General features: G+C 36.9%; 1 protein-coding gene across 3 annotated transcripts in view; it reads left to right on the forward strand.

Moving 5' to 3' along the window:
* Nucleotides 1–24,941, forward strand: part of MYO3B (myosin IIIB) — a 197,414-nt gene extending 172,473 nt beyond the window's left edge. For 2 of the 3 annotated variants that reach the window (XM_058840479.1, XM_058840481.1), the window contains 3 exons: nucleotides 21,854–21,960; nucleotides 22,335–22,381; nucleotides 23,736–24,941. In XM_058840479.1, the coding sequence (XP_058696462.1) occupies nucleotides 21,854–21,960; nucleotides 22,335–22,381; nucleotides 23,736–23,865 (284 nt within the window). In that variant the 3' untranslated portion in view covers nucleotides 23,866–24,941. The remainder of the gene's footprint in view (nucleotides 1–21,853; nucleotides 21,961–22,334; nucleotides 22,382–23,735) is intronic. The other variant, XM_058840480.1, reaches the window with a different exon arrangement.
* The last annotated feature ends 2,642 nt before the right edge of the window (nucleotides 24,942–27,583 follow it).

Consider the following 27,583-nt stretch of genomic DNA (forward strand, 5'->3'; position numbering starts at 1 on the left):
ATTCAGTCTTGAAGCAATTTTGAAATGTTAACCAGAAAAATCTATCTGCCTTGGAGCATTTTTTACATCAAACATTCTATGAAAATATTTTCCTGAAACTCTTTAAGTATTTCCAAATATTAAAGAAGGAGATGACTTTCCGAGTATTGGTGATGGGCTAATGCAGATCAAGTTCACATTTTTTTTTAAAAAAAAAAGTAATGTAAGCATTACAGTAAGGGAAGACTGACCAGCATCACTCATCACTGGTACAGGCTGACACACTGCTGATGCTAATTCACATTCTGACAGAGGTGTTGTAGACACCAAATAAACAGAGCTTGTTGGTAAGTACTTCAACAAGCAGAGACAGGAACCAAAGAGAAGTAAGCAAGTGGCACAATGAATAGTTTTGGAAATAAATAAACAGATAAGTGTATCCTTCCCTCCCCATACCATTCCTTTCTCAGCCACATCTTGGTTTAGATTTTGGAATGGTTTCTAGTAGCCATGCTTTCATTGCTCTTTTGAGAGCTAGGGAAGAGCAAATGATGGTAATTGGAAGAGAGATAATTATCTTTTCCCTTCAAGACAGGATGATTTCCTGAAGAGAGAAGATTTTTCATTCCTGTAGTCTTTGTAGTACCTGTGTGTATATTCAGGATGTCCTGTTGCCTCTGTATCTATCAGATAATAAAACTCATCCTGGATCAGCGTTAAGGTTAGCTTGATGCCCTCTAGAAATTTACTGGGCAGAAGTTTTTTCTCGGAGTTTATAATGGTTCTGAACCTAAGTGCTTTCTTTACATCCTTCCTTCTCTTTTGTAGTTTTTGTCTGGATAATTCTTAGCCCTGTCCTCCAGCTGGAGAAGCAAAATACTTCCTGATCCCTGCCTATGGTTTTAAAAGATCTCTGCTTCTTTTAGTGAGAGACTCAGAAATCTGAAGCCTGCATCCTCATTATATCCCCCTCTGTATTTATGATAGCTTGATAGCTGTATTCCAGAAAAAAAAAAGAAGATAATTCTGGTGGACTTCTACTTGGAGATGAACCCAAATGCGTAGAGCTGGACTGAAAAGATGCTAATCCTAGAGCACACACTACTTCCTTAGGATGGTGTCTGTGTTGTTAGGGCTGTGGTTTCCAATCTAATTGCAAGACAAGGTCAGTCTCCCAACAACTCCAAGACCTCTGTGTAGTAGAAGGTCTTTCTGTAAGACTGAGTTGTGTAACACCTCACATTTACAGGTCCAAATGCTAGGCTGTATTATTTGCTGCAGATAAGTGTCAAAAATTTGGGCAGCACTATTGAGCAGGGCAGCTAAGGTAGCAAAGCAGCATCTCAGTCAACTCAGTACTCAAGAACAAAAACATTCAAACTGTACTTGACACAGCTGTTTTTCCTGTACTCAGCCAGATCTTTTGCAGGACACACTATCATCTTATTAGCCATTTTTGCACCTTTCCTGAAACCAGGGTTCTCACTACAGACACATGTGGATTTTTCTGCCTTTGAGAAAAAAGGCTTCCAGAAGACTGTGACAACTAACTGATAGCTATGTGTGTGCTATAAGTATTACTGATCATTTGTAGAAGTCAATGTATGCAAACAACAGTCTGAGACACTTTTCACAAATCTCTGAGCATAAAAGAGATTTTGATTGTTGAAGTATTGAAATGTTCCTGCAGTTCAGGTGCTATCCTGCCACGTGGACAGGATGTTGTAATTGTTGTCCGATGCTGGAAGATGTCTTTCCTGGGTGTCACATGCTGCAAATTTACAGAGCAGCTCAGAAAAGCAGCCTGCAATTTCTTCAGCCTCCTCATCTTGTGCCTAGGCACTGCAAGATGCCTCTGTGTTTGTTAAGGTTTATTTGTCCATGGAGGATGTAATGCTTAAGAATGTCAGCATGCCCAGAGAAGCTGTGGATGCCCCATCCCTGGAAGTGATCCAAGGCCAGGTTGGATGGGGCTTTGGGCAGCCTGGTGTTGCAGAAGGTGTCCCTGCCCATGGCAGAGGGGTTGGAACTCAATCTTCAAGATCGTTTCCAACTCCAACCATGCTATGATTCCCTAGAAACTTCTCTTCATGCAAGCTTTGATTTACAAAGTGAAGAACAAAGGTATCATTGAGGAATGCAGGAAATAATAAGCCTGTGCTTTATTTAATCATAGTTAAAGAAAAATTAAATGAAAAATTTTGATTTTATTTCAGCATATTGCCTAGTTCCCTCAACCAACCAAATCAGGAACAAAGGCTTTTCTGCCTTTATTCCGGTTTCACAGCAGGATTTCTGCTAAATGAAGTTTTTTTTAGGGACTTTATTGATCTCTTTTCATATCTGTTAAATTTTTTTATCTTTCTCTGATACCAGTCATGAATATACCTTTTGAATACCCATCTCTGTTGACGGACTTCAGCTGAACTAAAAAATCTAGGCATCATTTCATAGGTCATTTTTCAGTGGAAATTCCAGTTACTTTAGTGTTATTCCCTCCTATGTTCACAGGTAATTCCTGTTACTATCACCAGAATGGGGTAAAACAAAAACAAAATGAAAATATGTCTTTTCCTAATAGGCTGGGGATGGCATGGTATTTTACAAAAATTTTAAATGAGTATGAACAAGAATACTAATGCATAACATTTAATAACATATAATTTCAAAACTATTTGTATACAAATAAAATAGGTCAATGAATACAACTTGTTACTAGTACCTGAAAATGAAAATGAAGCAAATTAATAAACAGCTTAAATAACCTTTAAAAATGGGCACTGAGCTTCACTTTAATGACCAGGCAAATAGCAATATATTCCATCTTTGGAGCATCTGAAGTTTGGAACAACCCATCAACAAGAGGTATAAGAATAAGGGTTGTGAGAAAAGTTTTCCTGTAATTTGTAATCAGAGGTATTGCAGTGAGAAGTTACATCCCTATGGGTCAGCAATGAAAACTGCAAGGGGGTACCTTAGCTTTAGGTAGCCTGGCTTTCCAGAGCCATGAGGAGTCAGCAGAACTGTGACTGCTTAACTACCTCCAGTAATTTGTTCACCCAGGCAGTTACCTACTCAATCCTGAGTAATACAGACATCCAACATATGATAAAATTCCAGTAATAATTATTATATCACAATTTAATTCAGAGAATTTGGATATGAGATGCTTTCATTGCTGGATAGATGTTTAACCAGCTGTGCTCAGCACACTTACAAAATCTGTTTGCTAAGAGGATAAAACCTGTTGCCATATTTTGAAACCTGTTGCCATATTTTGCAGGCTTTTTCCTCTTTCACTCCCTTATCCAGGGAATGGAACAGTGTAGGACCAGGAATTATGAGTGGAACTCCTGTATCTCAAAACCTAATGGCTGTAAAGACATTACCAAAAACTGCTCAGAGCATAATTGCCCTGAGGATGCCTTATCAGCACCAACATGCAGCTTGCTATATATAAAACTTTAAAGCAACTCCAGCTATACTGTCTTAGTATGATTCAGAAAGCTGAGCACATGCCTTCTTTACCATGGAGCACCCTACAGGGAAAGCGTGCCCTGAGTAGACTCAGCCAAGGAGAAGAGATGAGCATGAGCCTATGGATGAGCAATTATTACTACCCAGAAAAGGATCAAAAAACATTATTGGTGCTGCTTCAAGTCATGGGTAAAAAGGCAACTGCAGTGAAGCTGCCTCATAGTCCTCTCTTGTCTGTGTATGGAGGGAAGATTCTAGGCCTTCCTACAGTCCTCTCAGGCAGATCTCAGTTACTTGGAATTTGTTCAGCATAAGGGTGAATTTTACCCCGAAGGACTTAGGAAGCATTATAGATTCAACATATGGGATCATATGTCATTGTATTGTTTCCAAATGTTTCTTTTTGAGCTTTTTCCGTCCATTGCAAACAGATTATTTCACCACACATTGTCTAGAGAAGAAGAGGGTTTCATATTCCCATTTCTTTTATTTAGCCACTATTAAATCTGTATCAGTTTCATAATACTGTTTTTCAACATTATTTCATCCTTTGTTTCAAGCATGAACACCATAAGTGTGGTTTGAGGCAAGTGCTTTTAATATGTTGTTCAGGCAATGCCACAGTCAATGGCAGAAATAGAGAATACAAGCAGAGATGGTCCTAAATCAAAATATTCCACTTGTTTATAAGGCTGTTCAAAATCAAAATCAAGCCTTTTTCTTGACCCTTAATGAAGGAAACCAGCACTGTAGTTTGGTTGTGAGTCTAATTAAACTAAAATTGAAGATGTGTGGATTCTGCCCTCTTGTTGCCATGCGGATCAATATTCTCATGTAACGTAAATTGAGCTGGTCTGTATCTCCCCCTTTTCCTGTGATTTTCTACTCCAGCCTTGGAGAAGAGCTCTGGTGTCCAGTGACATCTGTTCTCAATCATGTTTTGGAAAAAATGTAAATACAGAAAACTTGAGGTCAGACCCAGACAAAGCACTGGGCTAGCTCCCAAGGCCTCACTACATCTGGGTTTGTTTGATATCAGGAGGGCTTTCCACAGAGTCTTTGGTGATGGTAGCAAAAGACCCTTCATTTAAGGCTTTCCATGAATTTTTGCACAGGTACTGTAAGTATTAAAACCTTTTGATGAGCTCCCTACGTATAAAAATCTGTGGCTGGCTGGGTGCTGGCCTCTTCTGAAAAGGAGAATGTTTTGAGGAGCACAAATTCTTCATCCTGTCCAAATGAGTGGAGATGGTCTTCTGTGACCTTCTCTAGCCTCAGCCACTCTCATACTTGTCATGTTTTTTGCAATTAGTTTTTGTTTGTGTCTAATTCTGGTTGCCTGTCTGCACAGACCTGCATAGTTCCCAGATCTTTAATTTATCAAAATTGATAGATTTTAAAGATGCAAAGTTTTGCTAGACAGTGATAGCTTCATGTTGAACTACTTTAAGGCAACATTGCAGAAGCAAGTGCCAAAGTCCACATTCATAAAAGAGTTGAAGTGCCTAAAATAGTCTGTTGAATTGTACAGAGCAGGCATCAGCAGATCTTAGATTCATGGGTGTGTTAGAAAATTGCCCTAGGCATGGGATAGTAAACTTCTTGGTCTCTGTAAGCTTGATAGAGTTGCTTTTTGTTTTCCTATTCTAAGGCCTTTTGGAACTGTTCTGGGCATTATTGTTTCCCTAAGATCAATAACTGTGAAAATCAAGCCCTGTTGGAAAAGCCACAGAGAAGCAGAGACTTCTTAACTAGAAAACAGCTTTACAATGTGGAGCTGGCATACATTTTACATTTTTATCGAGTGTGTATTTACCAATTAGTCAGCAGCCTGAGCCAGTCGATTTAATGAACTTAGTGTGATTTATGCATAGCTTTTATTAATTATGCCAATAGGGATAAACATTGGATACAAATAGATGCAGATGTCTCACTTCTTTCTCCTTTAAGTAATACTATTTCTTGTCATTGAACTACTTCATTTTTATCTACTCTGTGTGTTAGAAAGTGATCATTTCTTACCTTCCATACTATTGTCCTTCCAAAGGTAAGGCTGAAAACTTTGACCAACTCATATTTTCAGTGGTCTGGGCTATGTGCAAGGCCAATACAGAAGTTCAGAGAAGAAAACATTTTCTCCTTCTCCCCTTTCTCCCATCAGTGGAATGTACATTAAAGAGTAAGTAGGGCACAGAAACAGAGAGCATGTGAATGACTTGAGCTCCGGGTAATTTGAACAATCAGAGAAAAAGGGGGCAAGCACCTGGCTTTCGATCTCTGTTTGAATGAATATTTAACTACTTTATGTAAAGTGGAACACTTTCAACAAACGAGCCTGAGAGAAACATACCTAAGAATATTTTCTAACCCAGCAGTTAGGCTACTCTCCTGAGAAGCATGATGCTTGGGTTCAGGTCCCTGTACCAAATCACTTGAAGGAGGTGCTTGAAGCTACATCTTTCACAATCTAAGAACATGGCCTAATCACTGCATTTTTGGATATCAGGGGTGGCAGCACTACCTCCTCTGTTTTGGGAAAGGAGTCCCCTTGTGACAAAATCAGAATGTTTTGTTTTTTGAGATGCCAGAATGAATTCTTTCAACATCTCTGAAGTTTTTTCATGTTATTTCAGCTGAAACTGTTAGCTAATATGACCTGAATTCACAAAAAAAAGTTTCTGTTGCCCTAAAATTCCAGTATTAGTGAGGGAACAAATCAATAAAAAAGAAGCCTCATTAACTTCTAACTCAGTTTAGACACTACAGTTGTCTGGTCATGGCACCCCCTGAATAGGGCCCATCAGTGGCTGTGTTTTAGGATTTTTATTGGGACGCTTCCCTTCCACATAGGTGGATGTTACTCCCCTTTAGAAGGAGGACTGTGATCTTGAGTACCCAGAACTAAAAGAAAATTTAAATTATTCTGCTGCAGAATGGTAATGGCCAAAAAGTCAGAACACCTTTCGGAAATCTTTAGGTATTTTCATCCATTAAATGCCATTTGGAAATTACACAACTAAATACTAAGCTATTTTTAAAGATAAAACTCCTTATGCGCATCAGCAAGTGTAGTGAGATCATTTTATTGACTTTGTGTGCTACTTCAATAGCTTCTCATCTTCAAATGCTATCCTTTGATACTACTTTAAAAAAAAATAAAACAAAAGCAGAATCCAAAACATAGTCAGTTTTTTGTGACATCATTGACTTTTTTCCCTCATTGAGTATGGACAATAAGCACTTTTTTCTGATATTGTAAGTTAAATTTTCAAAGTTCTATTTTTATTAGATGTTAGAAATACATTTGGGTGCTATTGTGGTTACACTCTGGCAGCAGCAGAGTTCTTATTCACAGGTTTGGCATAAATTCTTTAAAATTGTAAGAAAAACGTAGTTGCAGGCAGGATTTTTGGTTTTGTTCTTTTGTTTCTACATGGAGGACAAGCATGTCCTATCATGTAGATACACCTCTTTAGTGGTGTGATACATGATAGGGCACGAAACACTTGCTTCTGACTATTTTCATTCCAGAAATAAAACTAGAAAAGGTAATCAGCTGTGCTCTCTTAGCTCCATGATCCCCTTGGACCCTCTCTTATCTTGGAGTTTCACTGAACCTCTGATGAGCTCAGCCTTCTTTCAGTGAACCCAGGTTCCCAGTTAGTGTTTGGGCACTCAAGTCTTTCTTGAACAGTGGCACAAGATACTGCTGTTTCTTGCCAAAGAGCAATATATCATGGAGCTCTTCATAGTAGGAATTACTCTCTCTTCATCTCTGTGCATTGAGCTGCAGTGCAATAATAATAATACGTAATGATAATGTTTAGAATGTCATCATTAGACATCTGAATTTAATACTTCAGCAGAGATAATTGGGAAATTAATCCCTCACATTCTGTGTGTGTTCAAACAGTTATCCTAGTCCTAGCTGTCTGCAGCCATGGAGGAAAGAGGAAGAAAGATGAGTGTAATAAAGACACTGTCCCTTTGCTGGCACTGTCAGATGATACAGGCACCTCCTCCTCACAGGCCACACAGCAGCTGTGTAGCCAGTCTGCCCACATCCTACTCTGCAAGGGTTTATGTTGAGACCTAGTAACTGGAGTCCTTTTTGTCTGAAAAATAAATACACAAAGCACGTAAAGCTAAGACTTCATATGCCAAAACAGCTACCTAATACATTTTGTACCTCTGCACAAACTTTCCAGATCAAGTCCTAGTAGCAGAGATTGAATTGCAGAATGCAAAAAAGTATGATAAGTGTAGTTAACCTCTCCTGTATATTTTAATAATAAAAACAAGGATTTATGGTTCTGTATAAATAATATTGTGAACAATGCTAACAAAATGGTGAAAGAACAGTAACTTGTTTTCGACAAAATGTGTTATTGGTTGAGAGTAAGGAAAAGGGATAAATCACGAAAAATAACAGATTTTAAGGAATATTGGTGGTATCTCATAAGCCCTCACAGGATCCATCATTAAGCAGCGGGATAACACATTGACTTCATGTAGACTGCTGGCATGAATGGGTGTTTGTAGTAAAAACTGAAAATCTGGTTTTCCTGTATGTAGTGCTATAGATAGTTTTATTCTAGTAATTTCCATCTTCAGAGAAGAAAAAAATATGTTTGGCACCTCTTATTTTTGTGTCTGCATTTTGAAGATACTAATAATGCAAAATTACCTAATCAGAAATGAAATGTGTGACAAGAGGGAGATAATTTTCTGCTGATCTCCATTGTGAAAGCAAACAATGAACTATAACTTAGGGTCCACAAGTCATGTTTCTTCCCTTTTTTCTACATTATAACTTAAATGTTTTTCAAAACTCATAGTTTTATGGGTCTCTTTGAAGTAATTTATGTGGTTTGTACATTATTTGAAAACATAAATTTTGCTGATTATCTTCAATTTGCTTTTGTCCACCCAACAGTCTCATATTCATTTAATTTAGACCCTGACAAGACACTACACATTGATTCATTCTCTCCATGAAATCACAAGTTATTCTTACATTTGTTTTATTGAAGAACCTAGCATAAGAATTTTCTCATCAAGGTTTAGCCTGATGTATTCTTACGTATTATTGTGTGTTGGTAGGAAGTATATGACTCTCAATCATCTCTGACTTATAATTGCTTCATGAGTTAATTAGAGTATTGTGTAAATAGACTGAGTGATGAACTTTAAAAATTTACTATATCTTCTATGAGGGAAGAGAAATGTATATTTCTCTCAGCCTATAGCCTTTTACTTCACAGTGCCCTTTAATAATGGGAATAATTAAGATAGTCCATTCTAAAGACTGGAGTTAAAATTCCGTTGCACATTTTTATTTTACTCTTATTTCTCTAAGCCATGCTAATATCAAGGTGTTTTTCTGATACTTCCCAATTTTTCCCATGTATTCATATTCTTAGTGTTGGGGCTGGCTTCAGAGGAACTAGTTCTAATAGTGAAAATGTGTCCCCATGTTAGTGCTTTCAGGATATGAACCTTCCTACTGGGGCCAGGATATTTTCATTATTATTATGGCATTAGTTCAGTAGGAGACTTTGATGACTGTGTTCACAGCAGTAAAGCTGATTTTTAGGTTTTGTCTCCATGGGAAAGTTAGTATAGAGTAAGCCGTAATACAAATTTATGATATAGCAACTCAATGCATGCCAGTGCTTTGCAAAGCTGCTCAAGCTAGATGTGAATCAGACCCTGGAGGCAGTGTAGCTGGATGAGTGCAGTGCCGTGCCTAAGCTAATTAGTCCTACTGAGAAGTAGGATATGTTATGGAAGAGAGTTATGTTAATATGGCCATACTTCCTGGCTGTCCAAAAGAGAGAAATCAGAAGTGGCATTCTGTGGCAATAGGTACACTTGCAATGTACCAGTCTGTTCATGCTGTAATTCTGTGGGTCCTTTGTAGGTCATTCACACAAGGAATTAGTGCACAGTAATAAAGTAATAAAGTGATAATTCACAAACTGCATACTCTGCAATACCCACAGACCCAAGTACAGAATCAGGACACAAACAGATTTTGATGTTATATCACAAGCTACTCTATAGAGATACACTATTCAATAGCAGCCAAGAATCTAGTGTAGACTTGTAAGAAGGGGGTTAAAAAAAATCAAGTATCTGTAGAAATTAGGAGGTGAAAAATATATCCAAATCAACTCCACAAAAAATTCCAGGAATCACTTAACTTGTATTTTTTGGAGTGGCAAGAAATTCTGTGTACCTGCAGTAACACACTATGGAGGTGCCAGATTTTCCAGAGCAGGTAAGGTGTAATGTTTTAAATATCAGTCTTTCCAGTGCCTCAGTTTGAACACTGAAATCCATGCTCATTTTGCTAAAGAAGAGTTCATCAAGTTCTGAGGAATAAAATGTCAATAAAGTCACTTGAATTAGTCATGTTTTTATGAGACAAGTAAAGAATCTAACTAATTTCATAGCATTTACCATTTTAAAAAAGTACACTCAAGTACAAAGATTGTGTTCAGAGGGGAATATAATACAGTGAACTGATACATTAATGCAAGCTGTACCTGTCAAGAACAGTGATTTTAGAACAAAACAACATACTGTCACATAAGCAAGTCACTATATATGAGAAGGTCAACTTACTTTATTTGTATATCTGCACAAATGTGTACATCTTCTGTTCCCCCATGAGCTGAAATCTTCATCAAAATTTTCTTTAGAAGCATTTAGGAAATGCTAAATTTCCTATGGAGATTTATGAAGATTTCATCCTAAATGGATGAAAATTATACATATTCTGTGCTTTGCACTCCCCAAACTCTTACTACAGGTGGTGTTGTTAAGTAGCATGAAACACATAGCTTAAATTTGCTATACTATTACTGAGATCCCAGCGTTGTAATTCTTTGCAGACCTCCCTCACTTTTCTTTAAAGACCTCTTCTACATTTTCTAAATTTACTTTGGTGTTACTGGACACTTCCATCTACTACTTCAGGATGAAAGATAAAAAACTGCACCACTGAAAATGATGAGCCCTTATTTGTATATATGTCTAGCATTCTTCCACTAGATCCATAGTGTGAGTTGTCAATAAAAGGCTGTGATTTGGATTTTGAAGTAGTATGAGAAACAAACATAGGTGCTCTTTCACAGGTTAACAGACATCTTTTAAGCCTGAAGGTTTTTTCTACTCCTGCTTATTTTTCAAAATTAGCCATTGACTGGATAGTTTGGTTATGCTTCTTGAGTTTCAGTGGCCTGAGTTTGAGCTGTAGATCACTTCTGAACTATTACTAATTGAGGGTCCCAGTAGCAATTAACAACCTCTTAAAAAACTGGATTGCTGTAGTACTTAGATCAGCAGCATTAGTTTCCTTTATCTGGCCAAGATACCTCCTTTACTTACAACATTTACAAATGTCAGACAAAAGTACTGTAGTACACCAGAAAGTAAATATCTAACTAGTGGTATTTTTATAAGATGCAGTCAAGCTAGTTTTCATGACTCCTTTAAAAGTTATTGCTGCCAGCTACCTTGAATTCAGAAAAAGACCTTCTTTCTTAATGAAGAAATCTACTGAGAGTTTTATCTTGGGCTTCTACCATTTATTCTTTGAAATATATGCTGAATCTGCTACACTCAAATTTGAGATACTAGTTGTATCAATATGGACCCATGGTTTCAAGCCTTTAGATATGCAAATTGTGTTTCTGTAACGAACAAAACCTTAGAGACCATGCTGTTGTGGTTCCACAGAGCCTTTATTGCGCCTCATCATTATGCTAAATTAATACAAATTTCCTGTGTGTCCAGAATTCAAAGTCAATCAAGTGGCTTAATCTCTGAGGGCATGGGATAAAAATGCTATTATTACAGTTTGGAAGAAGGTGAGGGATTACCTTTAAATGTATCCAGGCTATATGCTACAACAGCAACTCTGAAACACAGACCATTATGAACCGCATCTTAATAAAGTGTGAACTTACAGATTGCCTCTTGCCCTACTTTTAATCACACAAACTAACTTCCCACAACTGTACAATGCATTTTTGGCAAATTCAGTAGTTGGCTCTGTAGAGAAGTAGTATTAGGAAGGTATTTGTGATTTGTTACTCTTCTTTAATGCACTGAATGTTTTGACTGTTTTTGGAAGTTAATCTCACTGTTTACTTTTCATGTTTGTTTCATCTTTTTCCCCATATGCTTTGCTTTTCTTAGCTAGAATCCACAAAATGAACCAGTGCCAAGTGTCCAGTGAGTTTTCTGAAGCATATTAGCACATGAGATGCAGCTCTTAAGATCCACAATCTCCAGTTTGAAAACTTGGGTATTAGCTGCTCCAAATGTGTTTTGGAGACTATCTCTAAAATTGATGATACTGTCATGTTATTTAGGACTTGTACTTTAAAGTTGCCAAAGCTATTTATTTAATCATACTGACTAAATCATCATCCTAATTCTTCTTTGAAGAAATGGCTATCATCTTACTGTGCAGAAGTATCATGAGTTGCTCCATTGCTGATGCTGTGTTTGTGAGAATTTTTTTGATAGTTTTTTCCTGAACAATTTTGAAAATTTATCATACCTCCAACATGGTACATGGTTTTACTTTGGAAGACAGGGAAGGACAAAATATTCACTTGAAATTCTTTCTAATCCTGTTTTCTTTAACTTCACTAAATAAATAAACTGCATCCCAACCATGGCATAATGCTGAAGAGACAAACTTACATTATGGCAAACCTCTGAGTGCATGGTGCTTGTGTAGGTGTCCCTAGGGTTGTTGTTTCTACTTTAAGATTACCACCTTGGATAAAAACTCATGGAGAAGGGAAAATGGGGCGTTTGCAGAAAACTGAAGAATTACTGGCTTTTTTTTTCTTCATCTTTGCACAGAATTTCAGCTTTGGCCCTTCAGAAGCTCAGGCTGATCTGGTGCACTGCTAGCAAAGAGGCAAGTGTAATACAACCTTCCTGCCATAAACAGTTAAAGTTGAAATCTTTACAGTGAGGATTCTGATATTTGCCTTGTGAAAAGTTACCTCAACCTCCATTTCAGGTGCTTCTTAGGGATTTTTTTTCTGCTTGAATTTATTAATTTTAAATAAATATTGCTCTCTTTCCTGGTCATTTGAATATTAGCAACCTTACACACACAAAAAAAAAAAATAAATTAAAAAATCAACAAGCAGAAAAACCCACTCACACATAAAAAAGACATTTCCAGTCCCATCCAAATCTATTTATCCTAATTTTCTGTTTCTCACAGTAACCAAGAGGAAAATCCTAGAGTATAGTGCAAACGTAGGGCAAGCAGAGATATTTGCCCAGAATGCTCTCCAGCCAAACATGATTTGTGGCTCAGGGATGTCATGATCTGGAAGTGATCTCTTCATATTAAATTGCTCTCAGTAGGATTTTCTGCTATGAAGTTCTTCATTAATTTGTATTGATCATATGGCCTTGCTTAAACAATGAGAGAGACATCATGATAATGCGAGATTTTTATCACCTGGTGGCTATTGTATTAACCAGGTCTTCTAGAACTAGGAAATAGGATGTGATATGTGATTCCAGCATACCTGGAATGACCTGGTTTTTATCAGTACCTGTCTCCTGAAAAGATCACAAGCCAACTGTATCATGGGATGCATCCTCAGCAGCATGAGCAGTAGATCATGGGAGGTGATTCTGCGCCTCTACTCTGCTCTTGTGAGACCCCACCTGGAGTGCTGCATCCAGCTCTGGGTTTCTGAGCACATGAAAGGCAACAATATGTTGGTCCAAGTTCAGAGAAGGGCCACCAGGTTGACTCTAGGGGTGGAGCACCACACCAGTGAAGAAAGGTTGAGACAATTGGGGTTGTTCAGCCTGGAGAAAAGATGGCTTTGGAATGACCTAATTGCAGTCTTCAGTGCCTGAAAAAGGGGCTCACAAGAAGGATGGAGAGGAACTTTGGACAAGAAAATACAGTGCCAGGACAAAGGGAATGGCTTCAAACTGAAAGAGAATAGGTTTAAATTAGGTATTAGGAAGAAATTCTTTATTCTGAGGCTGGTGAGGCACTGGAACAGGTTGCCCAGAAAACTTGAAGATGCCACATCTGTGGAAGAGTTCAAGACGAGGCTGGATGGAGCTCTGAGCAACCTGGTGCAATGGAAGATGTGGATGGAGCTCTGAGCAACCTGGTGCAATGGAGCATGTCCTTGCCCATTTCAGGGGAGATTGAAACTAGATGATCTTTAATGTTCCTTCCAACCTAGGCCATTCTATAATTTTATGAATTAACTAAAAATTTCCACAACCACCTTGGGTCAAGTTTGAGGACGGAAAGAAAAATAATGATCTGTTAAGTTTTCTGCATTGTCTGGAAGTAGTTTCTGTTATTCAGATGGTTTGGCATGAATTATTTTTCCCTGAAATTACAGTTCTATTTGTGTAAACCTCTTGGACTTTGACTAATTGCCACACCTCTGGAACCCGCTGTTAGATGTTATTATGTGCAGGGTTTATAAGATATTCAACATACGGGAAGACAGCTTCAGGACCATACTTGTAGAAGCATGCTTTTTGCTGACAGGTTTGAGTCTTATCCATTACTCACTGATATTTTGGTTCTTTTGTATGCTTTGTTTAATCTCTGCCTTTTTCCTCTACAGTCAAATTACTCACAATAGAAACTGAAAGAACTGACAAATACTGAAAGATCAGGACTGTGTTGGAAAGAAAAAAACAGCAAAAGCCAAGATTCTAACTATTTATGGATCTTGTTTCCCAACAAAGTGTATCTAAAAGCCATTGTCTCAGGGTTCAGAGACAGCTAAATGATTGATTTCACATAAAATATTTGTTGTTCTAATTACAGTGTCATCTGAGTCGTTGGCAACAAACAGATGCAAAAACAGCCTTTACATACCATCTTGAAAAACTTATGATTTGCTTAGTGTGCTTTATAATCTAAAGCATATGGCTTTACACATAACTGAAGTATCCAAAATGAAGCCGTATGTAATGAATCATTTAGTGGAAGAAAATGCATTGCTTCTGTTACAAGTTCTTTCAGTGTGTGTATTCAAATGGTTCTGTTTAGGGTTATAAACAAAAGGATATGCTCACAGTTTCAGCAGTGTGTTACAGATTCTGGGATGCACATGACATCAAAGAAGCTACACTAATTTCCCTAGCAGTCTATGGCTCTTGGCACTATGAGCACACTCCATCTGAATAAACAGAATTCTAGTTCACCACAATTGTGTGGGGGATCCAAGGTGATAGTGAAGCTTGGTTTTGTTTTATTTTATATTTTTCTGTAGGACTTTTTGCTCCTTCAGATTCTGTGTTCAGTGAATCAGGTAACTACATTTGAGCTATAGACTACAAAGCACTTGACACTGAAAATTATTAAATCTAATATATTATTCATAAATAATGAACCCAGGTAAGAACTTTAAGTACACTGGAGTTGCTAAGGATTAATCATTCTTTCTAAGTATTAATAGTTTTTTTTTTTTAAGTAGTTAGCATTCTTTCCATTAGCAACACTTACATGAAGATTCAGTAAGATACTTTGTGAGTTAGCAAGAGCTGAGGTCTTGTAAGTCCTCAAAGCACATCTGATTTATTATTCTTTCCATGCTTGCTTGTCACTAGCAGCATGAAGAGTGCCAGCTCCTATAAATATTCCTGAACACTCTTATGTACAGGAAGGGACCAAGGGAATTTGGTGGCAGGAATGGTTCCCATCATACTAGATCTCATTATACCAACAGAATAGATGGCCTTACTGAACATTTGTGGACATCTGAAGCTACTGGTAGGTAAGCACAAAATATTCTGGAGAGAATTACAATTGTTAATAGTATTATGTCAGTATGCCTCCAGGCTCCTGATGTTACTAGATTAATTTAATCATCTGATGCCAAAACATAGGTTCTACTGCTTCACATTGATGGTTTTTATTCCCTTGTCTTCTGTTCCTTAGTTTCTCAGTACCTTACTTAATTGTTTATTTTTTTGTCTTTTTCCTCTTTCCTATAGTTTTCTCTTTTCCCTCTTACTAACCTCGGAAAGGGTAAGAGCATAATGAAGACATACCTTATTACTCAAGTCACCATGGAGTCTTGCTCTTTATACTCTCCTGCCCTGTGGTGTTGTCTCTTGGTGTGGTTTTGCCTGTACTGAGATTAAAACCTTAGAGTGACAGTGTGTTTGTTTTCTATCAGCCTCTCCAGCATTTTTGCAGAACTACCATAATATAATTGAATTTATAGTATGTTGCATAGACACAATAACTTCCTTATTTCCAAATGAAGCTACAGATTACTCTACAGTATGTGTTTAGTGAAGCCTATTAGACCCGTTATCCTGTCCTTGTTTCTGATATTTTCATAGTTGGAAGCATTAACAGGCAATGTACAAGTACCCTGTGATGTGGGCCAGGTATCCCTTAATGTGTGCTCATACTAAAGCCACACTGGCTGCAGCTTAGTACAGGGATATGCAGGATAGTTCTGCACTAACGGGATTGGGTATGGCAGGCAGACACAGCAGGAGCTCAGTGGGGACTAACTGCTTGAGTATCCACTCTGCTTCCCCAGCACATTCTTCATTTTACTCCCATTTTGCACTTCACTCCTCCTTTGCACTTAAGGTATGATACAAATTTGTGCAAATGGTGGAGAATCATGGCAATGGAAAAGGAAGGAAAATGCATTTGTATGAACACTCATAGCCAAATAGCTTTGTGTGCCCTTTGTAAATCACTCTTTTTAAAAATAAAGCTGAAATAATGAAAACATGGATCAGTTAATTTGCAGGAGTTTTTTCTGCCTAAGTGATGTTTAGTCAGTCCCGTTTAACACTGATATGAGTGGGACCAGAATCATTAGCCCCTTGAGTCGTCTCCTTGAACAGACTTGCATAGCACACAGGAAAAGATAGCTGTTCCTTGATGTCAACATGCTGCACATAATTATCCACTAGCATCCAGTCCAGGAGGAGGATGTATATTATCATTGTCTGTGAGGTCATTTCTGCATTTGCCTAAGACTTCAAGAGGAAAAGCGAAGTTAACTTGCTGCCTTGAAAAATGATTCAAAACTGGAAACTTGAAAACATCAAAATACATATAAATTATCAAAGGAGAACAAAGACAAGTTTTTCCACAAAAGTCTTCTCCCCAGGCTATAACAATGCTTTACATAGGCATGATCAATATATCCAGGCTTGAGAACCAAAGTCTTTTGGAATAAATTAGACTGGCAGGAAAAGAAACAAACAAAGAACAAATTAACATGATTTTAAACATTGCTTAAATTTTCATGAATGTAGACCTTGAGATGTTATGATGAGATCCCATGAGTATGTGCTAATATTTGCTTATAATTAAGGGTTGCACTTTCATGTTTCGTCTGATATTATAGATTGGAAATCAACTACATGCTTACTATTTTTCTTGGTCATAGTGATTTCTCTACTTCATTTGCTTATTCTGTAAATAATATATATGGTTCTTTAAATGGCCCCATTACCCTTTCTTTAACAAACTGCCTCTTCTCAACCTCTAAATCTCCTTGTTTGAGTAATTAGGAAAAAAAACTACCCATCCTGTGATACTAGGTTTGTGTTCACCTACAGCAGAAAAGGAGACAAGACTAACCCCTCCCAAACCTGCTTTGGGCAAATGGCTTCAGAAGGAAAATGGGTGTACTCAGCTCCACTCTTCAATATGTATTGTGATGGATGAAGTCCCTTCAGCAAGGGAACTGGCAGCACAGCCTCTTTGGGGCATTGAAGCATTGGCAAAGAGCCCTTGTGTGCATTCCTTGCAAAAAAAAAAAAAAAAGTCAGTGTTTAGAGCCCCAGGTTTGCTACACCACCCTTAAAACAATTGGATTCACATTGCTTTATTTTACATGTTCCAAATGCAGTTAAGCTGCTTCCTCACCATTTCTATGTAGAATTCTCCATAAAGGAAAAATTAGCAATGTTTGGCAAGATTATCAGCATCAAGAGGATTTTGAAGCAACAGTTTAATCATTAAGAGTTTATGGAGACCCTAGCTTCATTTCAGCAAGCAAAATCTGATTATTCCGTTACTCTGACATGGCTGCCCAGTGCCTAGTACCCATGCTTTCAATACTAAGATAATCAGGACAATAAGGACATTCAAGATGAGATTTTCACTGAATATCAAGTCATCTGCCCCATGGGGAGTCATTAAAAAAATATATTTTTTGCCACTACTGTTTTAAAAGTATTGTTCAGGGTGGCCCAAATCCTAGATGCAAAAGTCCATGTATCAGAGCTAAAGAGGAGTTTGATGTCTTCTGTAAAATCTTACAGTTTAGCAATTTGTGCATTTCTGAAAGAGTCCTTTGCAGCTTATGGAAAGGATGGATTTTTAAACAGAAAAATCTCGTAAATAAGATATAGGAAATGTATTAATCATCTCCAAGTCAAGAGATGTCATTAAAAATGTCAGTATAATGGATAGAATGGGTAATTGAAGAAAAATATTTCCATTTCAGCCATAAGAAAACAAAGAAGAACCATGTGGAAATTCAGAAACTATATCTCAGCATTTAAAAGATCAATACAGATATTCTGCAGACTGAAACTTCTGATAAAAATCACATTAGATAAATTCATTCTTGTTAAGCTAGGTGTGATCTGTGTCACATCTCTTCAATAGTTTTTAAATTTTGCTTAAGTCAAAACATGCCTTTCTAAAAGCTTCAACCTGAGTTTCCATCAGACTGCTAAATATTTTTGTTCCTAATTGATTACTTTCGGTATGTGCTGTACTTCTGGTCTAAAATTTTCTTCTTCTTCTGACCATTAGTTAGTCTAGACTCCTGTTTACTAATGTGAAAAACCCTCCACCTTCTATATAGGGGTTTACCTTTGCTTCAGATCACCTCTTCACCTTCTTTTGAAAAGAATGAGGTAGAACAGTCTTCTTATATTTCTTGCCATGTGGCAGATTTTTCAGAGTTCAAATTGTTCCTGTTCTCAAAACATTCTGTCCTTTATTGCATCCACTTTAATTCTGTACACAACGATAAAACTGGTTTTCTGTTTCTGTTGAGCAGTTTTCTTTTCTTTGCACCCTGTCTGTTTCATATTCAGCTGAATATTTGTAGTTCCCAAGTCTCTCCTGGAGACACTGCTTTCCAACTATGTAATTCCCAGTTCATAAAAATGTATCTTGAATGTTTGATTTCACATTTACTTGAAAAAAAGATATCTTTTCAATCCGTCTGAGTTCTGCAAGTCCTGTTTTTTGGCTTGGGCTCTTATGTATCAAAGAAATAAAAAGGATAACCAACAATGGTAATAGAGGACTAAAAAGAAACACCATCAGTTTCTGTACTTAAAATTGCTTTCTACTCCAACAGAATGATCCAGTAGCCAGTTTCTAGTTCCCTTCACCATAAGCCACATAAATTTTGTGGTGTCTTTAGGGAAGCATCCACATGAGCCTGCTCATCCACATGCCAGCCTCTCTGAGCTCAAGTGAGAGAAGGATGCCCAGAACCTCAGCTACCCTGCGCTTAGATCAGCTGACATAGTGCACTTGGCAGAAAGCATTTTGCCTACTCTCTGTTATTTCTGCCTTGCAGTAAGGGATTTATCAAATAAGAATTTGTAACCTAAGGAATTTCTGTGCTCAGAGTTACAAGAAAAGGTTTTCTTCCAGACAAAAGGGGGACAGATCTCTTTCTTAAAAAGTGGTGCTAAAGGACAGCCTGAAAAAAGTGCATGTGCTCACCCTCTCATATGGTCTCTAAATTTGCAGCAAACTAAGAAGCCTGGACATGCCAGAGGCACTTGGCACAATTTCTGTGCAGTATAGACAATACTTTGTTAATGATACTGGTGCTGCTACTATTGCTATTAAATGACAAGTGATTTTTTTCGTATTGGTGGCTTTCAGTTTGTCATCAGAGCAAAATATTTTAGAACAGCATTTAAAATGCCTATTCAACTGCTGAGTGTTGAGCACATGTTAATACCATTTTCTCCAGATATGGTAGTTTATGATAAATGTTACCAGATTTTGTACTGTTCATGTAGTGTGCAACTAAGACAAATGGGCCCACTGAAAGGGTATTTCCTTTGGAGAATACAAGCTGCAGACCACCCGTAGGATACACAGAAATAATTAACTGTCAGGATAAAGAGGTAGGGCAAAATATTAGTGACTCAGACTCCTAATAAATAAAATACATTTTAAAAACCCAGCCTATATATATATATGAGTGTTTTGAAAAAGAAAAAAAAAGTGAAGGCCTCAAGAGCGCTTAGGGGAAAGGAAAAAAACCTACCCCATGATATTATTGTACTGTTTAAAAATTTCTAAATATTTGTGGGCTGTGTTTTTACCTCTGGCAAGCTGCAGAGAGGTGTGTGAAATTATGCAAAACAGTGAGTACCTGAGTTCTCTTTCTAGAATAAAAATAAATTCATGGAAGGGTATTCAATATACTTATTGCTGTAAGAAAAAACTCAAATGGCCTTGTGACTGAAAATACTGCTTGCAAAAATTGCAGACCCTGCTGTCCTGAGAAAGCTCTAAGATCAATTTGAGTAACTTTCAGAGGAGAGACTAGAATGTATTTAATGACAGGTCTTTTGCAACATTTTCAGACTTCAGGGAGAGCAAAATTGCTTTTTTATCCTATCTGAATCATCGTGAAAAAAACTTTCAAAGAAACATATTATTTGGGCACCCAATTTCCTCAGAAGTATTTTCTGGTACAGCTTCTGCTTTGTCTGGTTGTATACAATACAGGCAAGTAGCAAAGGTTCTGGCTCAGCCATCATAGTCTCTTTAGCAAAAATACAAAGGTTTACTTAATTTGAAAGTATTAAGTATTGAAGCATTAGGTATTAAATTAGTAAGCAGCATGAGTGAATTATTTTTTTTTTTATTAGTGGATAAATATAACCTTTCTCTATAAAATTAGGTTTGAATTTTAGACCCAGCTCTGCAGTCAGTTTCCTGGTGGTCATTTAAGCCACCACCCCTCCCAGATGTTGTGATGGAATGGAACAAGTGCTCCTCTCCCATGCAGACATTGCCGTCACACACTGAGAGGAAATTAATATTTTTTAAATTTTATTGTTGAGTGGAAGAAACTGAAAGAGGGAAAATCTCTCAGAACAGTCTTTTGGCTGAAAAGGCCAAAGTTCAAACATCTCCTCTATCTCATTCAGATTGCAGGTACAAACTATAAGCCTGAGTGCATAATAAACCTCTTTTGTAATGTTACCTGCTCCTTAAGGCCACATCATGTCAATGGATTTGTGAGATTAGAGCCCTGCGTCTACAAAAGCCATATTAACTTCAGTTTTGAAGTGTTTAAAGGAACTCCTGCTACTTGATCTTTGTGCTGGCCTTTTGTATATGAGCAAGTTCCTTGTGCAGTATGGAATGCAAATGTGTAGGATGGATATTTTTTTCTTCAGTGCTGCCAAACTCTGTTTTAATTCATACTGTCACTAAAATAATTTTTAACAGGGTGATATGAGAAAAGTGAAAGGCATTGGGAGAATCATTTGAAAATAAATCACCTTTCCTTAACCCCACAGCATCTTGTAGTAACTTACTTATTCTGAAAATAGTTACCTTGTAATCCAAAATATGTACCATGGAAAATACCTGTTAAAATAAAATACAGCACAGCATAATGTCTTTTCTCTGTAATACTAAAACAAACAAATAAACAAAAACAAAATACCCCAAAAACAAGCAAACAAAAAGACTTAGCAAGCTGTTAGTTCTTTTCAGAAACCCTTCTGAAATACTCCGTTCATTTTTAAATTCTTCTTTCCAGATGACTTTAAGCAACTGGATTTTTTCAGCACACCACAAATTACATGAAGAAAGCATAATTCCAAACTTCCAGATTCAGTTAATCTGATTAAACAGAGAGCCATGTCAAGAAGGTGGCCTTTTTATATAAAGAAAATGACTATAATAGACGGTCTCATCAGTCAAGAGACTTTATTGCTATCTTCAGTAGAAAAACTATTTTGTTGTTGCTGTGTTTTGATATGTTCCTAGCTAGTCACAATATACCTCATTTCCTGCTTAGATAACAGAAGATATTAAGAAAAAGTGTGAAAGGAGTAAGGAATTGTGTGATATAGATATATGGAAGAATAAAAAATGTTAAAAAGTGAAAATTAAGTTCTGCATAAAAACTTGTATTTGAAGTAAGTTCCAAAAGAGAAAGCAAAGATTCCCAAGTTTCTGTTTGCTTACTTTGGATAGAACAGACTTGCTAATAAATCCAGGACCAAATAGGACAGAAGAAAAGACTGTTTACAGACTAAAATGTGCTAAGACGTTCACAGCACCTGGCACAGCTTAAAACTAAATTGTGTTATCTTACTGTAGGTTCAGAAAACTGTCTTGAACAGAAGCTGAGAACACCTCGTCGACGATGTCAGCAGCCCAAAATGCTGAATAGCCCTGAGGATAACATGTACTATAACCAGTTAAATGTGAGTTCAAAGTGGCAATAAAGCTGTTTTACTGGCTTTGTTTCCAGTTAATAATTCTGTTATTAATACCTGTTTCAGCCCCTCCAGCCCCACCCCCACGTTCTTCTGCTCTCGTCTTGAACATGTGCTTATGCTCTTTATCTGTTGCTTTCATGTCAGGATGTCTGCCTTCACGGTGAATAATTGATGTGGTTTATCAAAGACGAGCAAGATGCATGCTTCATCAGTCTCACTTGAGCCCTTTGATCAAAAAAATTATGCTGTGACTTCTGATATTATCAGCATCTGCTTGCATTCAACACAAAATCACTTTGAATTAAAAATTAACGACTTGCTGCTTTGCTTTGACTGTATGTTCTTGGCCCTCTCCACAGGGAACTCTAGAATATCAAGGGAGCAAGAGGAAGCCAAGAAAACTTGGGTAAATATCTATCTTCTTAGTTCTAAGCAACTGTAAACAGAAGAAGTCCTTTGTGATATTACAGAATATGCAAAACTTTCTAGAGAGGTTTCTAAAAATAAACAATTAACATATTTCTGTGCATTGACATTGGGCATTTTCTGCAGAAGCAAATGTAAAACTTGCATGTACTGCTATCTGCAGACACTAGAACTTATTCTTACAAAATATGCAGCTTCTTCCCCAGCTTTCTCTGTGTACTATTACTACCAAAATAAAAGCATTGTTCATATTTTTAAGTGTGTTTCACACTAGTGAAAGGTGACAGATGAAGGCTGTTAGAACTGAAGGCCTGTGGCCTCAAACAGTGCCAGAAGCCCTGGCAGCCCCACAGCAGCACACTCCCAGTGGGTCTCTGTCTTCCTGGGGGAGCACATGTGAGGAGCGGACAGAGAGGCCACTCACTACAAAAGGGAGTTGCTCCTTCTCTGTTGAGCTGAGTCAGTTCTCATTGCTACATGAGCAGTTACCACCTGCACAGGTGGTACAGGTAGAAGAAACTAGGCTGGCTCCTATACTATATATAATATAATATATATTATATATATATATATATATATAATACATATATTTGCCAAAAGTGTTCCCTTGTCTGATCACATAGACTGGAGAGAACTGATGGGTGCTTGGTCTTGCAGACACATTTAGTCCAAAAATTTACCAGAACCTTCTGTATTTTTTCCTCTGTTTTTTTTTAATCTCTGAATGTAACTGTATGAACAGGAGGTCTTTGAATCAAGGTTAAAGCCCAAAATTTTGCATGACTGTGCAGGAATTATTTTCACTCCCTCCCCTAGTTTAAAAAAGTTTGTATTCTAGGAATAAAAACACTAACATGAGACTGCAGTGCTCATCATACATCACAGAAAAATGAAAGCCCCTTGCTGTCAATAGGGCTTCTCCTAAAAATTTATGATGTAGTCTTTGGCTCATATTCACAGCAAACCATCATCTGAAATATGATACCAAAATCATATCCTACTTGTGGAATGTACACAGACAAAAAAAGCACCACATTGCTCAAATTAAATGCCCATTTGATGCAAATAGTTGTTCTATCATTCTATACTCCCAAACTGAAAGATGATATTGCATTTCCCTGATCCTCAGAACCATTCATAATATAATCATAAAATGTGATAGTAGTTGGAATATGTATAAAAGCTGTATCTTTCTCATCAAATCATCCCATCTTTTTTTTTTCCATTCTTTTACTAGAGCTTTTCATTTTTACATCCACAGAGTACTTTTTATTTCTGAAGATACTGGCAGAGTTAAATTTTAACTTAAGGAGTGTTGTTTGTTTGCTTTCAAGCCAAATCAAGGTACTGGATGGAGAGGATGAGTATTATGAATCATTGTCTGCTGTTGAATCTACTGAAGATGACAGTTTTCTCAGCTCTCCATCTCCTCCTTCAAGAGATGTGTCTTTTGCTCAAAGCTGAACCTCATTCAATCTGTTGACTAATACTGGTAAGAGTGTTTTCCTGCTGATAAGCTCTTCCAGTTAACTTTGTTTATGTGTGTTTATATAATATATTAAAAATACCATGTTAGCTAGTTACTTAAGTTCACTGATTTAGACCTGGGTTTGCAGCTGTACACTGTCACATTTAGCTGTATTCCTATAAACAACTGCAGTAAAGGGGAACAGCACTACCTGTATGTGTTGATGTTGATAATGGACACATTTCTTTAGCAGCAAGGTTAGTTTATCCAATTCTGACCCCTTCTTTCCTGCTTCCCCCTCCCCCAGCTGCTGTTCCCACCCTGTGCCATCCCTTCTGTTGTGCTGGCACAACTGCTGGTAGAGCTGTGTGAAAAGTAAGATCGAGGAACTGAACTGGATTAAAAGAACACTGTACTAAAAAATTTAATTTGGGGTCATAGTGAAAATGTTTTGTATTTCATTAGACTGTTATTAAACATTGTCCTTTATAACTTTCTCTGCTGTGTATGGCTTTTAACACTAGAAAAATGTCAAAGAGTAAAAGAATTTAAAATATAATTGTGTCTCAGTTTACCTTGAAAATAGTTTTCTTATACCGTATTAGTTTACCATAAGTCTAACTCAAGGAATTTCAATATATATATTTCAAATATAAGAAGTAAAACAGTTTTAAGGCTAACGTTTCACACACTGCTTCATATTGTCCTTGTGACTGAAACCGTCATTATGACCAGTTATTCTTGTTATCCATGAAAATATTTAATTTATTCCTTAAGCTGTATGTCTGGGCTCCAATGACTCCTACATTTCCACAGACCTCTTATATGTAGCAGAGGGGGGAAAAAGTCACCTGCAAATTCTTCACTTTCTTTGAAAAACCTTAATGGAACATTATGTGACTTTCTATGGAATACTGAGATTCTTTGACAGTTACTGTTTCCATGGCAGAAGCCAACTATTTCACCTTACTCTTTTATTTCTGGTTCAGAAACACAATTTTGATCTGTGACCATTCTTTGCTTCTTTTCCAGACAAGCTCTTGTCAAAAACTTTTGGAAATAAAATGTTCGCATTTACTGCCTTGCACATTTGCTCAAAATGATTCTTTTTTCTTTTTTGATGAACCATACTGATTAAATCTGACCATGTACTTTACAGACCTAGTTAGGATCCTTGTTTTTAATCTCTGTTCCAGTGGGTTTACTCTGATCTCTGGAGATGCATCTCACACCTTTTCCTTAAGACACATAATTTCTTACTGTCAGTATTCACTGGTATCATCTTTTTGACCACAGGACAAGGAAATGTGGCATGAGAAATGAGACCCAAGTGCAGTCACAATATCTCTAAGCCAGAATAGGGTTCAAAAGAAGAAAAGGTAATGAAATAGATGGTTCCACAAAAGCCTTGTTTCTCCTAACAAACACAAAAATTAAGTGTGGCAGATGAGAATGAGCAAAGGATTTCAGGAAAAAAAATTTGTCATTCTTCCCCCAAAATTTGAGAGTAGTTGAAGCTGGAAGTTACAATCCTGACAGACACTGAAGTCTTTCAGTTCACTCCTCATTCTCCTCTGATGTACATCTAGGTAGGTGTACTTTAAAGGTGCTTAAGAGCCTTTGAAATTTAGGAGCTCCTTAAACAACACAGAATGGCTGCAGATGAATTAATGGCATTAAAAAATGCAGCGCAAATGAAATGGCAACTAATACGAATGCATGTGTAAAGATCAGTTTCTTTACATTTTGTCAAAATGTAACAAGAATGAGTATATGTTGTGATAACTCATCAAAAATCATGTAACTTTTCCTATGCAATGTATAAACTCTCAGTTTATTTGTAACATGTCTGGATGAAAAATTAGATTATTTATACATCCAATTACTTGCTCTACTCTTCCATTGGCATAGATCACAGAGAGTTCAAGCAATAATGATGCCTTCTGGTTCCATCCTTCCTTTTTGCAAACTATTTGGGAAAATAAAGCTTAATTATTACTGCAGTTCACATCATTATGCATAGTTAAGAGTTTATCAATTGTTTTCATTAAATTACAGTGAGGTTTCCAGATAGATATTATGTCACCTGCCTAAACCCAACAGTTTACCTTACACTTAACAGTTTACCTTACACTTAACATTTCTCTGAATTGTTAAGTTCATAAAGAAGTAAGGGAAAGTAAAAAATAATATATTATTCAGTGAAACACTTAAGCCAAAGCTGAAGTCCCATTGAAATCAATGAAATTTTGGCACGTGACTAAGTGCTTTTCTGAATGGGGGCTCAAGTTAACAAGAGCAGCTTCACAACATTAAAGAATAAAGCACAGGGCAAAATACAAAAACTCTCTAAGTACATTCCTTAGGTTTCTTCCTTTCTCTTCTTCCAATTGTTAAGCTCATATCAATCTCAACCATCAGAAATGGACTTCAAAGAGATTTTAAGCAGTCTTTAATTGCATGAAAAGGCTAGAATACAGTATTTTCCTTGTTACATGCAATGCCAGTATCTACATCTGCTATATTTTTTCAAATTAGTTAGTCACTAATACTTTAATACTGAGTTTACTAAGTAAAAGCTGCTGTTGAGTAGTATGTTTTCATTCTTGTTGCTACTTAGCTAAACACTCTGCATGAAGTCAGTCTGTGTATTTTATTCTTTCCTAACTTACCCCCTTTCCTTGTTTGTTTGCACCTCATCCTCAGCAGATGACCCTGCAACGTGGCACATGTATGCATTTCAATTATTAAAAGCCTTACTGTAGAGCCAGACAATCACACTAAGACTGACCAAAGAGCTGAACTTCTGTTATCATATTGACGGAAGTGTGTGTTTGGGTTGATTGATTTATGTGTGAAAGGGAGTACAGGAGATATGTCAGTGTGATGATCCTGGTCAGTGGACGCATATCAACAAAAATTGCTTTTCTCATTTGGCTTTCATAACACTGAAGCATTGTTCTGATTTATTTCCTTTCATGTATATTATCCTGAAATATTAATGTATTTTGCTTAATAGTTCATAACGTATCCTGTTCTTAATATTTTATAAAAGTAAAGAGTTTAAATCCTGTTAGGAAGAAGAAAATTTCTTAGACAGTGTGTAATATATTATACAGTTTTCAGCAGATGGGAGAGAAAAGGATGAAGCTCAACAAGGGATTTTAGTAGATTTCTTCTGTAGGCCTTAATGGCACTAGAAACTGGTTCTTGCTAAGGACAATTTCTGCCTTTCAGTTATGGCAGCTTAAAAACTTGTCTCTGTGCCAAAAAAAAAATCGGGCAGGGAGCTTTTGGAGATTAGCCCCTTTCATTTGGTAATTTTAATGTGCTTCTGACTTAAACATTTACATCACTTTAGTAACATAAAGGGACCTTAGAATAGGAGTAAATTGCAGCCATCTTAAATTTGCCCTCAACGTGACCTCCCTCACCCATACACTGTAAGAGTTGTGGAAAGGGCTTTTGTGTGCTAAAGGTCTTTTAAGTGGCCCCTATCAGACTATCCAAGGACTTGTTGTTACTTACAAGCTTATAAAATGTGGTTATAAATGATGTGAAACTGGGTGCTACTATTTGTTTTACACCATATTAAAATTGATGTGAAAATGGGATTTAAGTACCAATTTAAAAATTTCATCTTTAAAAATATAGTTGCATGTTTATCCTCTTCTAAGATTTGTAATTATATAGGAATATTGCTTTTTTGTTGTA

The sequence above is a fragment of the Poecile atricapillus genome, chromosome 5 (assembly GCF_030490865.1).
Source record: "Poecile atricapillus isolate bPoeAtr1 chromosome 5, bPoeAtr1.hap1, whole genome shotgun sequence".
In the NCBI taxonomy this organism is placed as follows: Eukaryota; Metazoa; Chordata; class Aves; order Passeriformes; family Paridae; genus Poecile; species Poecile atricapillus.